General features: G+C 33.2%; 1 protein-coding gene across 1 annotated transcript; it reads right to left on the reverse strand.

Moving 5' to 3' along the window:
• Window positions 1-4,728: 4,728 nt before the first annotated feature.
• Window positions 4,729-5,336, reverse strand: LOC142643199 (putative pectinesterase/pectinesterase inhibitor 12). The gene is made up of 2 exons (XM_075817741.1): window positions 5,247-5,336; window positions 4,729-5,130 (listed from the first exon to the last, which is right to left on the reverse strand). The coding sequence occupies exons 1-2, from the start codon at window positions 5,334-5,336 to the stop codon at window positions 4,729-4,731; spliced, it is 492 nt and encodes a 163-aa protein (XP_075673856.1).
• Window positions 5,337-14,188: the final 8,852 nt, after the last annotated feature.

Genomic DNA, 14,188 nt, shown 5'->3' on the forward strand with positions numbered 1-14,188 from the left:
TTTAAACTTTAATTATTCTATAAGGAAAGTAAAATGAAAATATAACAAGTAGTGATTAATGGAATATAAAATGGTACACAAGAGTACGTGGTATAGTACTTAAGAAGAATACTTAGCTATTAAATGTTTTTATTTTGGAAAAATTATTAGTGTAAAAATAATCTCTATCCATAATCATTTGGTTCTTAACGCTTTAAATATGTATAGTTTAATCCATAATCTTTTGGCATTGTGTATAAATAGTCTCTATTGTTAAGTAATAGATCAAAAATGCTGACATGGCTTAAATACAATTATGCCCTTTAACCTCACTTTTGTTCAATTTAATCTTCTAACTTTTAGGTTTATTCAATTTAGTCACTCTTGTGAGTCTCATAAAAATGTGCCATTAATGACTACCAATATGACGAAGTTTTTGTGTGTGTGTGTGTGTGTGTGGCATTCTCCTTGCTTTAAATCATGAAAGTCATTTTTCTATTATTATTTGGGGGAAAAAATTAAAGTAGTAAATAAATAATAAATAAATAAAAACCAAAAACTCAATCGTGAGAAATTGCTAATTTCTAATTAGACATGGTCTATGTGTCTTTGGGAAAAATTCTAAGCCCACATAAAATGGTATAATTTGTGCCATCGCCTTTTGGAGGAATCAAGTCTTCAAAGTTCTTACAAGTGACGGGAAAATGCAATTATGCAAGTAGGAATCTTGGTGCTTGATTATATCTCCCCCACCCCCCTCCCCCCTTTTTTTATGGCCAAGATGGGTGAGCGGGGGTGACTATTGTTGCGGACTCCATAAGCGTGACTATTGGAGTACTCATCTGCTAGGAAATGTTGGATTGAACCATAGTTATTGTTATTTAGGGTAACAACAGACCTCACCTTAGCCTCATGAGTGCTGCATTCTTGCGTTTGTGCCAAGACCACTAGACCACCTTTCTTGGCGGTCTTTTCCCCCTTTCAAATTGTGAAACCATTGACACCATAATATAATTCACACTCTGTTCATATAAACTTCACATTTTTTATACGATAAATGACTTCTTTTTTTTTTTTTTAAGAATGTATATATACATTTAACCATGCTTTCTTTTCCGGTCGACCTTTGTCCCATAGCTTTTCCCTTTGTTTCCTCTTAATGGGAATAGGTTTTTCCATTTTGGTATGCACAATTTGACCTTTTCTTGTGAGAAACGATTACCTCTTGTGGGAATATTTATGTTTCCTTTTTGGTATACACACATTTTGACCTTTTCTGCTGAGAAACGTGATAGAGTAAGACAAGTCAAATTAATTTCAAGTTTCTTTACCAGCATAATCTCACATGTTGAGATTTTTTTATGACAGTTATATATGACATTTTATGAGAAGGCCTGTCTTCTTTATCTGTGACCCAAACTAGTCTACCAGTTAACAATAATATTGGGGAATACAATTTATTTTACAATTATTACACAAATTTTTTATAGAAGAAATCTAGGTCTAGTACTGGTATCACCAATAGGCTATGTCAGTAAAAGTAAAAAATGGTTTTAAGGATACAATTTATTTATTTTTTGAATAAATGAGGAACAAATAACTAGTCTACCCGTTAACAACAATATTAAAGAAACAATTTATTTTACAATTTTCTAGTTGTTTTATTTTTTTTATTGTTAGTAATATTATTTTATCGAGGCCTATCACTAGTATCGCAAATAGGCTATATCAGTAAATGTGAAAATGTTGTGTAAAGCTTACTATAATAATCAACCAAAAAATCAAAAGAAGATTCTTAAAAATAAAAGAATAAAAAATCGAAGCGTACGTTGAATAGTACTTAAGAAGTATACTTAGCTATTAAATGTTTTTATTTTTGGAAAAATTGTCAGTGTAAAAATAGTCTCTATCCATAATCATTTGGTTCTTTATGCTTTAAATATGTCAGTTTAATCCATAATCTCTTGGCATTGTGTATAAATGATCTTTATCATTAATTAATAAATCATAATTGCCGACGTGGCTTAAATACAATTATGCCCTCTAACCTCATTTTTTTTCAATTTAATCTTCTAAGTTTTAGGTTTATTTAATTTGGACACTCAGAGGCAGACCCACTTTAGGGTAGAGGGGGGCCATCCCCCCCCCCCATGTGAAAAAAAATAGTACTATATACAAAAATTTCCCCTAAAAAATATATTTTTGGCCCCCTTCCCTCAAAATCTTTACATTTTAACCCATGAAAACTAAAAAGAAAACTGCAACATTCTTTTGCCCATTGCATATTGATCCAGAAATATGAAGCCCGTGAGAACTATGATCAAATGTGTGCAGTGGATAGTAATGCTTGTTTGTAGGTTTATTTTTATGAATTATTAACTATTTTTAGAAAAAAATTTATTAACATTAATGTTGTTGTAGCTTGTGGGGTATGTTTGTTTGGTTTATTTTTTTGACTAAATTTTGAAACGATAGAGCTATATAATATGGAAATAATGAAACTTTTACTTGAATTGTTGATGATGGGAAAATTATCTATAATATTTGATTTTTTTTAAAGAGAAAAAATTACAAATAATTTGAAGCTGATAATGCAGCATTGCCTCTAGTGTTGATGTCCCAATTTGTGAAAATTTCAAACAAAATTCCAAAAAATTACCACCGATTAAATTAGTATTCAGTTCAAATTGTGAAAATATGAGATTATAATGTTAATGAACGTGATGAAATTCAACAAAGCTTGAGTAGATGTTAGTTTTGATTTTTATAAACTTTTTTGGGTTTATACTTTGCCCCCCCCCCCTCCCAACTTCGAATTCTGGTTTCGTCCTTGTAGTCACTCTTGTAAGTCTCATAAAAATGTGCCATTAATGACTATCAAAATGATGTAATTTTTTTTTTTGGGGGGCATTTTCCTTACTTTAGATCAAGAAAGTCATTTTCTATTATTATTTGGAGGGAAAATCAAAGTAGTAAATAAATAATAAAAAAATAAAAGTGATGGATCTATGTAAAAGTGATAGGCAATCAATCACAACATGACATGTAAGTGATGTAAAATAGATCATCATGGCCTTTTTGGACTCCTAAGCGCGCCTAAAATCGCACAAGGCAAAATCGAGGTACACTCTGATTTTGGCGAATCCCTCTTTATAGCCCCAAAAACTGTGATTTTATCGTTTATAATAATTTTTGTTTCCTTAATAACTTTTTACTCAAAAGTCAGAATACGGTCTCGCTTATTTTGAGACGACCCTTTAAGGTCAGTAGTTTATGATTTTGCATTCAACTCAAAATTTTCATTTGTGGTAAAATTTGGTATTTTTCCATTTAATCTCATAATTAGTATGAATTAGGGTTTTAGACGTTTCCGAATCATCCTAGGGTTTTACTTTTTCAGTATTTATATGTTTTGTAGTCGTCAAAGGTGAAATAGATTATTATCAATAAAATTGCAGAGTTTTTCTCAAGCTTTTCTCTGGTGAATTCCAATTTATCTCATTGTGGATACAGAGAACCCCTTGTGAATTTGAGGTTTACTACCATCTTTGCCTATAATGTTCTTCCTTTATCTCTTGCACATCTTTTTTTTTTATGGGAAATGCTAACGAATGCCCTTAAGGAATCGGTTAATAATCCATTTAAAAAAAATTATGGGAAAAAAAGCAATTAATGCTTTGACAGCTTTTTTTCATTTCCCATAAAAGTTGTGTCAAAACTTTCCTAAAATAGATTGTTAACTTATATTCTTAGGGCACTCGTTAGCATGACCATTTTTTTATTGGGGTTCCTGGCAAAGGCAATGTTACACGTTAAAAAGTTAATATATTTATTTTAATACATCATTTTACAATTTACCTATATCACATATTCTATTCTTTTATATAATACTTTAAAATAATATATACAACATATTAAAATAACCTAAAAAAGCTCCCACAATATAAAAATAATAAATAAATAAATAAATACAAAACTCACAACCCACCACTACCACCACAACTCACCCCCACCAATTTAGAACTCCCACAACCAACCACCGTAACCAACACTCAAAACCAACTCAATCACCACCTGCTACCGTAACCACAACTATCAAAATCAGCCCACCACAACTCAACAAAATCAACCCACACACACACACACACACACAAATTTTAGCATTTCTGTCAATACAGTGCCAATAGTGGAATTGTAATATAGCAAAATTTATTTAGTATTTGAAACATTTGATATTGGTGTGTTTTTGGTGTGCTAAATGCTAAAATTTTAGCATTTAGCACATCTGATGCTAATGCTCTTAACACTCTATTCCTCTAAAGGCTTTAAGCTAAATCTAATTACGCTAATCAATCACTTTTGAGTCTCAAGACTCTTCATAGATAAATCACAGTTATATGCATAGTTGTAAGTATCGTACGATACATATCGTATCGTGTATAAAAAAGTTTTGTATCATAAGGGCGTATCAAAAGTTCTCTTAAATAATACGATACATAGGTGCATATATTCTGAATTTATAATGAATATACATTTTATATTTGTATATCTATATTTTTTTTTAAATTTTATTAGGTGTACAATATGATACAAAATACAAAAAAATCAAAAATTGATTCATAATACGATTCACGTTTTGACAACTATGGTTATATGTATTAGAATGTCCTTTCCTTTGAGAAAGTAAAATTATTTTTGCCATAAGACAATTCCATTTAATTATTACATTTCTTTTATACTAGATCAAAGTTAAACCCCATGATCGTAAGGAAATGCAGTGGAATCCAACCATTCATCACCTTTGATGAACTCTAACACCGTGAAATTATACGTAGCATCAACATCCATTTTGTGATACCCTTTCCATTTAACTCTATCATCAGTTGATGAGCTAGGCCCACCATTGTCGTGCTCCTCGTAGTGCAAATATTTTAATTCTTGATCATCATTATCATCAGACCATTGTGTCCACCCAGCTAGGTTAATGAAGGAGCCAATGTGGGAATTTAGATAGATTAGTCGAGAGTACACCCTCCATGGCCTTCCTAGGTAGCTTTTCACACTGCTAGAATTAGAGTACAAATCATTTGTAGAAAGAATTGAACAATTCTGGATGGAAATTCCAGTGTGCTCATCTGGGCTATCACGAGACTATGCTGTGATAACTGTGAATTGGCCAGGCATTGGCATTCTAGACCAAATATTACATCATTGAAATATCACTGCTGCATTCCCAAGTATGAAATCTATAGTCCCCAATATGTCACACTCTCGGTAGAATTGTCGAAAGGAATGGACATATAATGTATCCTAGTAACCATTAATATGACACTTGTACAAAGCTGCAAAGTTCGCATTTACTCTCAAGGAAACTGCTTGATGTTTCTTTGCTCCAGCCCTATTCTCAATACATATGTCTCGTGCCAAAAAGCCATCACCAGACACTGCTGAAATCCAATTTAATTCAATTTGAACACGAAAATAAATCAATACATGTTAAATAAATATAATACATATTGAGTGTCAATGGCAAAAGATAGATAAAACAATAGACATAATAATTTTTTTTAACATATTTCAACTTAATAATATATGAAATCATAACTCATCAAATTTTTAAATCCTAAAAATTATATATGATTTGTTAGGTTCTAGGACCTTAGGGACTAATGTAATAGAATTTCAATATGTATTGTGTTGGCAAACCATGATCAAAACATGGAGTCTAGGTTTAGGCTTGCTCAAATTATGTTTAACTGTAAAATTGGAATCCAGTGATTGTAGGATTTATTGGACAAAATCTGCAAGGCTCGATCGATCGAAAATCAGACTCAATCGATTGAACCACATGCAAATTTATTTTTCTACAGAATTTCTAATTCAGCCCAAACCCGTTTAACGTGTAGGGTTAAGTGTTTTACTTCACATATAAAAGGAAAAACTCAAGCTACATTTTAGAAGTCTTTTGAGTGTTGTGTATTGATTTTTTTGTGAGATTTAGAGGTGTTTACCTTCATACACACACATAGGATTATCAAGATCAAGATTCGCGTCAAGAGCTTGATGATCACTTTAGTTGCTGCTTAAAAAACTTAAAGAAGATCTTAAACCATTGAGTGGAGTCTCAAAGTCACAAGTAGGAGAACTTGTGATTACAGCAGATCAAGGAAAGAAGTAGTGTGTGGACTTGGACCTGTCACATGGTTGTGGTAATAGGTTTTCTGCACGAGGTAGCAATAGGATATTAGTGGTCTAAGTTCTATTGTAAAAATGTTAATTCTTTCATAGTGGATCTATTTTTACCTTGAGGATAGCTAGGTTAAATCCTCCCCAGGTTTTTTATTGGTTAGATTTTCCTGGGTAATCATATCGTTGTGTTCTTTATATTTCTGCATTATTTACATGATATGATTTGAATGTGCTAACCTAGATCTGATTAATTTATCTAAGTAATCACTTGGCTATGTAACTAGGTTAAACATCTTGTGTTTAAGGGATCTAAAACTTTACAAGTGGTATCAGAGCGAATTAGCTCTAGTGTTTTTTTGATCTAAGAGTTGATCCTTGACCCCTGTTGTCATGGATTTTGTAAAGTTCATTTTGCTAAAAATCCAACTTGTCTATTTTTGGATCATATGGCTTGTTGCATGCGTTAAGTCTTTTCTTAAGTATCTTGGTATAGTTACATGTGATGATAATTATGTGTGTTATACAGCTTTAACCGTTTTAAAGGCACATGATTCTTCTCTTTGGTATTTGGATAGTGGTTGTTCCAGGCATATAACAAGAAATAAAGCTTTATTCAAGACACTTTTTAAATGAAAGATTGGGACAGTCACTTTTAGAGATGGAAGCAAATCTATGATCAGAGGCATTGGAACTGTGGACATTCTAGGGTTGCCGATATTTGAAGATGTCTGGTACGTTGATGGGTTGAAGGCCAACTTGCTTAGCATCAGTCAGATTTGTGACAATGGACTGAATGTTCTCTTTACCAAGTATGAATGTGAGATACTTGATAGAGGAGGTGACTGCATGTGTATTAGTGTTAAGACAGCTGATAACTGTTATGGTATAACACCAAGTATAAGTAACAAGTGTTTTAGTGCGAAGATCAATCAAGTAGACTTATGGCATCAACGATTGTGACAAGCAAGTCACAAGCAATTGGAGAAGATCTCCGAATGTGAAGCAGTTATTAGTTTGCCCAAATTTGAAAATATTGAGAAATGCATATGTGGACCATGTCAGATGGGTAAAGAAGTGAAGTCCAAGCATCCGTCTATAACTAAAGTTCAAACCTCAAGACCTTTGGAGTTGTTACACATTGATCTCATGGGTTCTGCCAGAGTTCAGAGTTTAGGTGGAAAGAAGTATATTTTAGTTGTTGTGGATGATTTCACTAGATATACTTGGGTTGTGCTTTTGAGAGATAAGGCTGAGGCTCTTAAAAAGATGATACACTTGTACAAGAAATTGCAAGTTGAAAAAGGTACTGTGATAGCCAAAATTAGAAGTGATCATGAGAGAGAATTTGAGAACACAAAACTGGCTACCTTTTGCAATGATCAAGGCACTCATTAAGAGTTCTCTTCACCCAAGACGCTACAATAGAATGGAATAGTAAAACGGAAAAATAGGGTTATTTAAGAAATGGCTTGTGTCATGCTAAATAACAAGAAGATGCCAAAGTTCTTCTGGGGAGAAGCAGTTAACACTGCACGCCATACACTTAATTGAGTGTATTTCAGATCTGATTCCAAGAAAACTCCATATGAACTCTAGAGAGGAAATAAGCCTGTTGTCAAATAGTTCAGGATATTTGGTAGTGACTGTTATGTTCTGCGTGATAAGGAGAATCTAGAAAAGTTTGATGCAAAAAGTGACAAGGGATATTTTCTGGACTATTCTTCCACCAATAGAGCATATAGAGTGTACAATCTGAGAACTAAAACAGTCATGGAATCTTCAAATGTGGTGATCAATGATGAATTATGTTCAAAATCTCACTCAAAAGACACTCTTCCGCTTCAAGAAAAGACTATGGAGGTTGATGATTCTCTTACGGAAGATTATGTTGGGAAGCATAGTGATGAAGAACTACAACTGTTGAATGATGCTATGTCAAAACCATCGGTTTCAGAACCATCCACTTCTATTCGTGAAACCCAACAAGAACAAACTGAGCCTAGTTCTTCATCTGAACAAAATGGTAACTCTACATCTTTGGTCAAAGGTCCATCTGCTAAAGTAAAGTTAAATCACCCTGTCACAAACATATTGGGTAGTCTGAATGATAACATGAGATTGAGGTCTAAAGCCTTAAATGTAATTACTCACTCATGCTATCTATCCCAATTCAAACCTAAGAAAATGGATGAAGTACTTCAAGATGCTGATTGGATTAATTCTATGCATGAAGAATTTCATTAATTTGTTCGGAATGATATGTGGGAGTTAGTTCCTAGACCAAAGGGAGTGAATGTGATAGGAACTACGTGAATTTTCAATAACAAGTCAGATGAACATGGTACAATTATTAAAAAAAAATCAAGACTTGTTGCTCAAGGATACACACAAGTGGAAGGGATCAATTTTGATGAGACTTTTGCACCAGTTGTAAGGCTGGAATCCATTAGGATACTCTTGGCCATAACAAGTCATTTGAATTTCAAGTTGTACCAAATATATGTCAAGAGTGCATTTTTAAATGGGATGTTGCAAGAAGAGGTGTATGTTGAATAACCAAAAGGTTTTGTTGATCCTCACAGACCAGATGATGTTTACAAGTTGAAGAGAGCACTCTACGAGTTGAAACAAGCTCCTAGGGCATGGTATGATAAGTTAACTGCCTATCTCATTGAGCATGGATTCAAAAAAGGATTTGCAGATACTACTTTCTTCATATGAAAGGATAAGAATTATTTTGTAGTAGCTCAAATTTATGTAGATGACATTGTTTTTTGTGCTATTAATGATTCTCTTGCTAAATCTTTTGCAGATGAAATGAAGAATATGTTTGAAATGAATATGGTTGGTGAACTAACTTATTTCTTAAGATTGTAGGTGAAGTAAATGGATTCTGGAATTTACATCAAACAAGCAAAGTATGCTAGAAATTTTGTCAAGAGATTTAGACTTGAAAAAGCTGCACATGCTAGAACACCAATGGTTGCAAATGCAAAGCTAACTAATGATCCTTTAGGTGAGTTTATTGATGTTACATTATATAGAAATATGATTGGTTGTCTTTTGTATTTAACTACTAGTCATCCAAATATTGGTAGTCATCCAAATATTTCTTTTAGTGTTGGTATATGTTCTAGATTTCAATCTAACCCTAAGGTTTCACATTTAAATGTTGTTAAAAGAATCATAAAATATATTAGTGGAACTTGTGATTATGGATTGTTTTATAGCAAAGAGTCGAATATGTCTCTTGTTGGATACTCAGATGCAGATTGGGCCGGCAATGCCGATGATAGAAAAAGCACCACTGGTGGGTGTTTTTATGTAAGGGCCAATCTTATTGCTTGGATGAGTAAAAAGCAAAATTATGTCTCTCTGTCAACTGCTGAAGCAGAATATATTGATGCTAGACGTTGTTGTTCACAACTTCTTTGGATGAAAAAGCTTTTAAGTGACTATGGGATATCACAGGACACCATGATTGTCTATTGTGATAATTCTAGTGCTATCAATATCTCTAAGAACTCTGTTCAACATTCTAAGACTAAGTACATAGAGATTAGATACCACTTTATTAGGGATCTGGTTGAAAGAAAGATTGTGACTCTTAAATATATCCCTACTGGACGTCAGAATGCTAACATCTTTACCAAACCTCTTGATAGAAGTAAGTTTAAGACACTTCGTCAAATGATTGGTGTGATTCTGTGTCCCTAGTCATTCTTGGCTCTTTTGGACCTTGTGCTTCATCTCAATACTCTTTGAGACCATTCTTCTTTTGCTGTTTTCTTTTCTTTCTTTTTTTTAGAATTTGCATTGCATTACATTCATGCATTTCATGATAGGTTGTTTTTGCTATTTAAAAAAAAATGGAAGGAAAAATGTGTTTTGTATCGTATATTTTGGATTTGCAATCAAGGTTGGCCTATTATCTTTACATAACATGCTTATGTACCTTGTTTAACTTGGATAAACTTATTTTACTGCACTTTGTTAGTTTTAGCTATGTAGTGCATGTTGTGTGTGAGTTGTTTATAGTTTTTGATCACATGCTTTTGATCATTAGGACTAGAACTTAATGAGAAAGGCATAAATAACCATCTCACCACTGTTTATTAGTCAATTATGAACACCTTAGTGCATATCATAAGATTTTGTGCTCAAGATAGTGTAGCATATGCACAAATAAATAAAATTAATGTGTACATTATCTGGCTATAATAAAAATGACACAAATAAATAAAATTGGTTTGTACATTATCTGACTTAAATATCAATTTAACAATGAAATAAAATTGGTGTGTACATTATGAGGCAAAATAAAAAGAAACTTACATGATTGCTAGCTTGTTTTCTAGGAGATGTAAGAGTTATATGATATAACTCTTTAGGTAATAGTCTCTTTTAAACTTATGTGATGAATAATGTAGAAATTGTGATTGATTACTATCTACATATCACCTCACATGTATCTCATGCTATTACTAGTTGCACACACTACATAAGTTATTCTTTGCTAAATTTAGTACATGATATTGTGTGTGAATTTATTTTGGCCATCCAAGATTATATGCTCCTTGATTTTGATGCAAAATATGTCTAATTTTTTAGTTTTGGGGACAAAAGTGTGAAAATCTTGTTTTTCGAAGATCTGGGTTGAATTCAAGTGTTTTTGAAAAAAATTTAAACTCATACTCATGCATTTCATTCATGAAATAAAGTGGTTTGAGTGTTTTCTGCATAAAATTTCCTTTGTTTTTCAAAAAAAAGTCACTTTTCAAGATTTTCGATCGATCAGAGCTATTGTTCGACCAATCGAAATTGCAATTAAAATTTGGTCAGAATCTGTCTAGCTTGATTGGTGCTCGATTGATGCTCAATCGATTGAATCTATTTTTCAATCGATCGAAACTCAATTTCAACCGATCGAATTTCGAAAGTTGAGTTTTATAAAAAGCTTCTCCTCACGTGTTCTTCACTATTTCAAAAGCTTTTCCAAACTTTTTCTTACTTTCTCTCCTCGACTGATCCAATTTAAGATTTTTCTCAATTTCTCTCCTCGACCGATCCAATCTAAGATTTTTTGTCGTTTTCCTCCAAATTTTTCTCCAAGGTTTTTGTCCTCAAGCATTGGTAAGTCCTTTATACCCTTCTTTTTTCAATTTAATCACATGTTTCATGCATTTTTATTCAAAATTCCGAACAAAGCATTTTAGGGATTTTTGATTATATCAATTGTTTTTTTAACATTTTTAATCAATGGGTATTTGTTCTTTGTTCATATACATGTGATCCTCATGCATTAATTTGATCAATTTTGTGATTTGAGGAAAATTAAAATTTCTAGGGCTTGGAACTTTGCTCAATTAGACTTAAATTGGTGAAATTGACTTGTGTTTTTGATAGATTAACTCATTATATGATGTTTTCTAACTAGTATAATGGTTAATTGATCAATTTGGTTAAAGTTTTTGAAATTGGGTTTTTCAAATTTGGGGTTTTTGGACTAAAACTCTATGTTCAAGTCAATTGGTTGTTTATAAAGTAAAATTGAACAAATTTCAATGCATTAGGGCATGTATCATATGTGCATTCATTACATGCATCAAATAGATTGTTATATATTGAGATTTTTGTACTCTAACCCTCTCTAATGTAGGTTGCCCTTGGTTTTTTTTTTTCTTTGTTTTTTTTTTTCCTTTCTTTTTAAACCCTTAGCATCATGGTTAGGAAGACTAAAGCCAACAACAAAACCACCACTCCTTCTACCCCTGAGTTCCAGAGTGATAGGTTTAGAACCATTAAGTGTTAAGAAACCTATGAGAAATGGAACATCTTTAGGTTTGTTTAGGCTAAGCGTAGGGTCATTTTAGATGAGCTTGATCGGGAGATTCGTAGGAATTTTGAGCGTAGGGGTTGGTTACCTCTTTTAGATATCGAGCATCCTCCTTCGACGGCTTTGATTAGAGAGTTCTACTCGAACCTCTCTGTCCACTTCGATGATTCCAACATTCAGTTTGTGAAAAGTTGAATAAGAGGTAAAGAGTATGTCATTACTCCTCAGGTAGTGCTTTCTGCTCTTGGTGTACCTTTGGTACAGTAGCTCGTGTACCCTTACTTAGAGTCTCCTCCCCTTGATGACATTATGTCACTCATCACTAGTACTTCCATTAGATGGGGTACTGATCCTCGTATCACTTTCCATGAGCTTACCGAACTCAATTATTTGTTTTTCCGAATTTCTTGTCATAATATTGGGCCTATCTCTCACCTTCATACTATTCCCATTGAGAGATGTGCGTTTTTGTATGCTCTCGTCACTGATGCTCCTATGAGTTTTCCTTCTCTTTTTATTAGCTCATTAGTTGAGGTTCATAGGAGTAGTGCCAAATCCCATGGTTTATTTTTCCTGGTTTTCATTTATAGGATTTTGTTAGATTTAAGTTTAGATGACTTTCTCGCATCTGAGCCTGTCCATATCATAGCTCCTATAGGTACCACCTTCCTTAGGCAAAGAGCTACTCAGTTGAAAGCTAGCTCTAAATGCCCTAGAGTTGAGTCTTCTACAAGTGATGCATCTAGGCCTCCTCCTTCCGATGATCCTTCTGCTGAGACTTATGTAGACCCCACAGCTGCCATGGATCCTCCACCGTCTACATCGAGCGACTCCTCTATACATGCCACTTTGGATACGATTGTGACTGTTCAGGCGGCGTATGGATAGATTTTGTTGGATTTTCTTAATGAGGTTGCAGCCTTATAAGCAGATTTGGCACATGCTAGAGGTTCTACTCCACATGCTCCACCTTTTGATGATGATTCTTGATTGCCCTTTGGCAATTCGTCACAAAAAGGGGGAGCACATACAAATGGAGATAGGGGAGATTTGGAGATTATAGATTGTATCTAGAAGTTTCATGATGTATTTTTTGTTATGGCATATGATGTATTTATTTTTATGGGTTGTTTATGTTAGGGGGAGACTTTTTTTTTTTGTTTAGTTGTTTTATTGTTTCTTGTTTCACATATGGTACATTTGATTATTGATTTATATTCATGAGGTTATTCATGATATATGTCTTCTATTTTATGTTTTGTGAAATCAAGAAGTTTAATTTTGGTTTACTCGTATTTTCCACACATGCATTTATGTGTTTGTTGAGTGTTTTAGGAATTTACAGGTTAATTCAGTTGTGACTGCTGTTTATATTGGCAACTGATAGATAGTAGTTAGGTTGAATTGTATTTAGGGCTTTTTAAATTTGAATGGGCTGTTTTACTTTAAGCATTTTAGGTTTTTGTAATGTGTTTTGTCGTGAATTTCCAAAGGGAGAGATTGTTAGGTTTTAAGACATTAAGAACTAATGTATTAGAACTTTAATATGTATTGTGTTGGCAAACTATGATCAAAATATGGAGTCTAGGTTTAGGTTCGCTCAAAGTGTTTTTAATTGTAAAATTGGAATCGAGTGATTGCATGATTTATTGGACAAAATCTACAAGGCTCGATTGATCGAAAATTAGACTCGATCGATCGAATCACATGCAGATTTATTTTTCTGCAGAATTTTCAATTCAGCCCAAGCCTATTTGACGTGTAGGGTTAAGTGCTTTATTTCACATATAAAAGGAAAAACCCTAGCTACGTTTTAGAAGTCTTTTTGAGTGTTGTGTGTTGAATTTTTTGTGAGATCTAAAGGTATTTACCTTCATACACACACATAGGGCTATCAAGATCAAGAGTCACGTCAAGAGCTTGATGATCGCTTCAGGTGCTACTTAAAGAACTTAAAGAAGATCTAAGACCTTTGAGTAGAGTCTCAAAGTCACAAGTAGGAGAACTTGTAGTTGCAGCAGATCAAGGAAAGAAGTAGTCCGTGGACTCGAAACTGTTACGTGGTCTTGGTAGTAAGTTTTCTACACAACGTAGCAATAGAATGTTAGTGGTCTAAGTTCTATTGTAAAAATTTCAATTCTTTCATAGTGAATCTGTTTTTACCTTGAGGATAGCTAGGTTAAA

Source organism: Castanea sativa, chromosome 7 (genome assembly GCF_040712315.1).
Source record: "Castanea sativa cultivar Marrone di Chiusa Pesio chromosome 7, ASM4071231v1".
Lineage (NCBI taxonomy): Eukaryota > Viridiplantae > Streptophyta > Magnoliopsida > Fagales > Fagaceae > Castanea > Castanea sativa.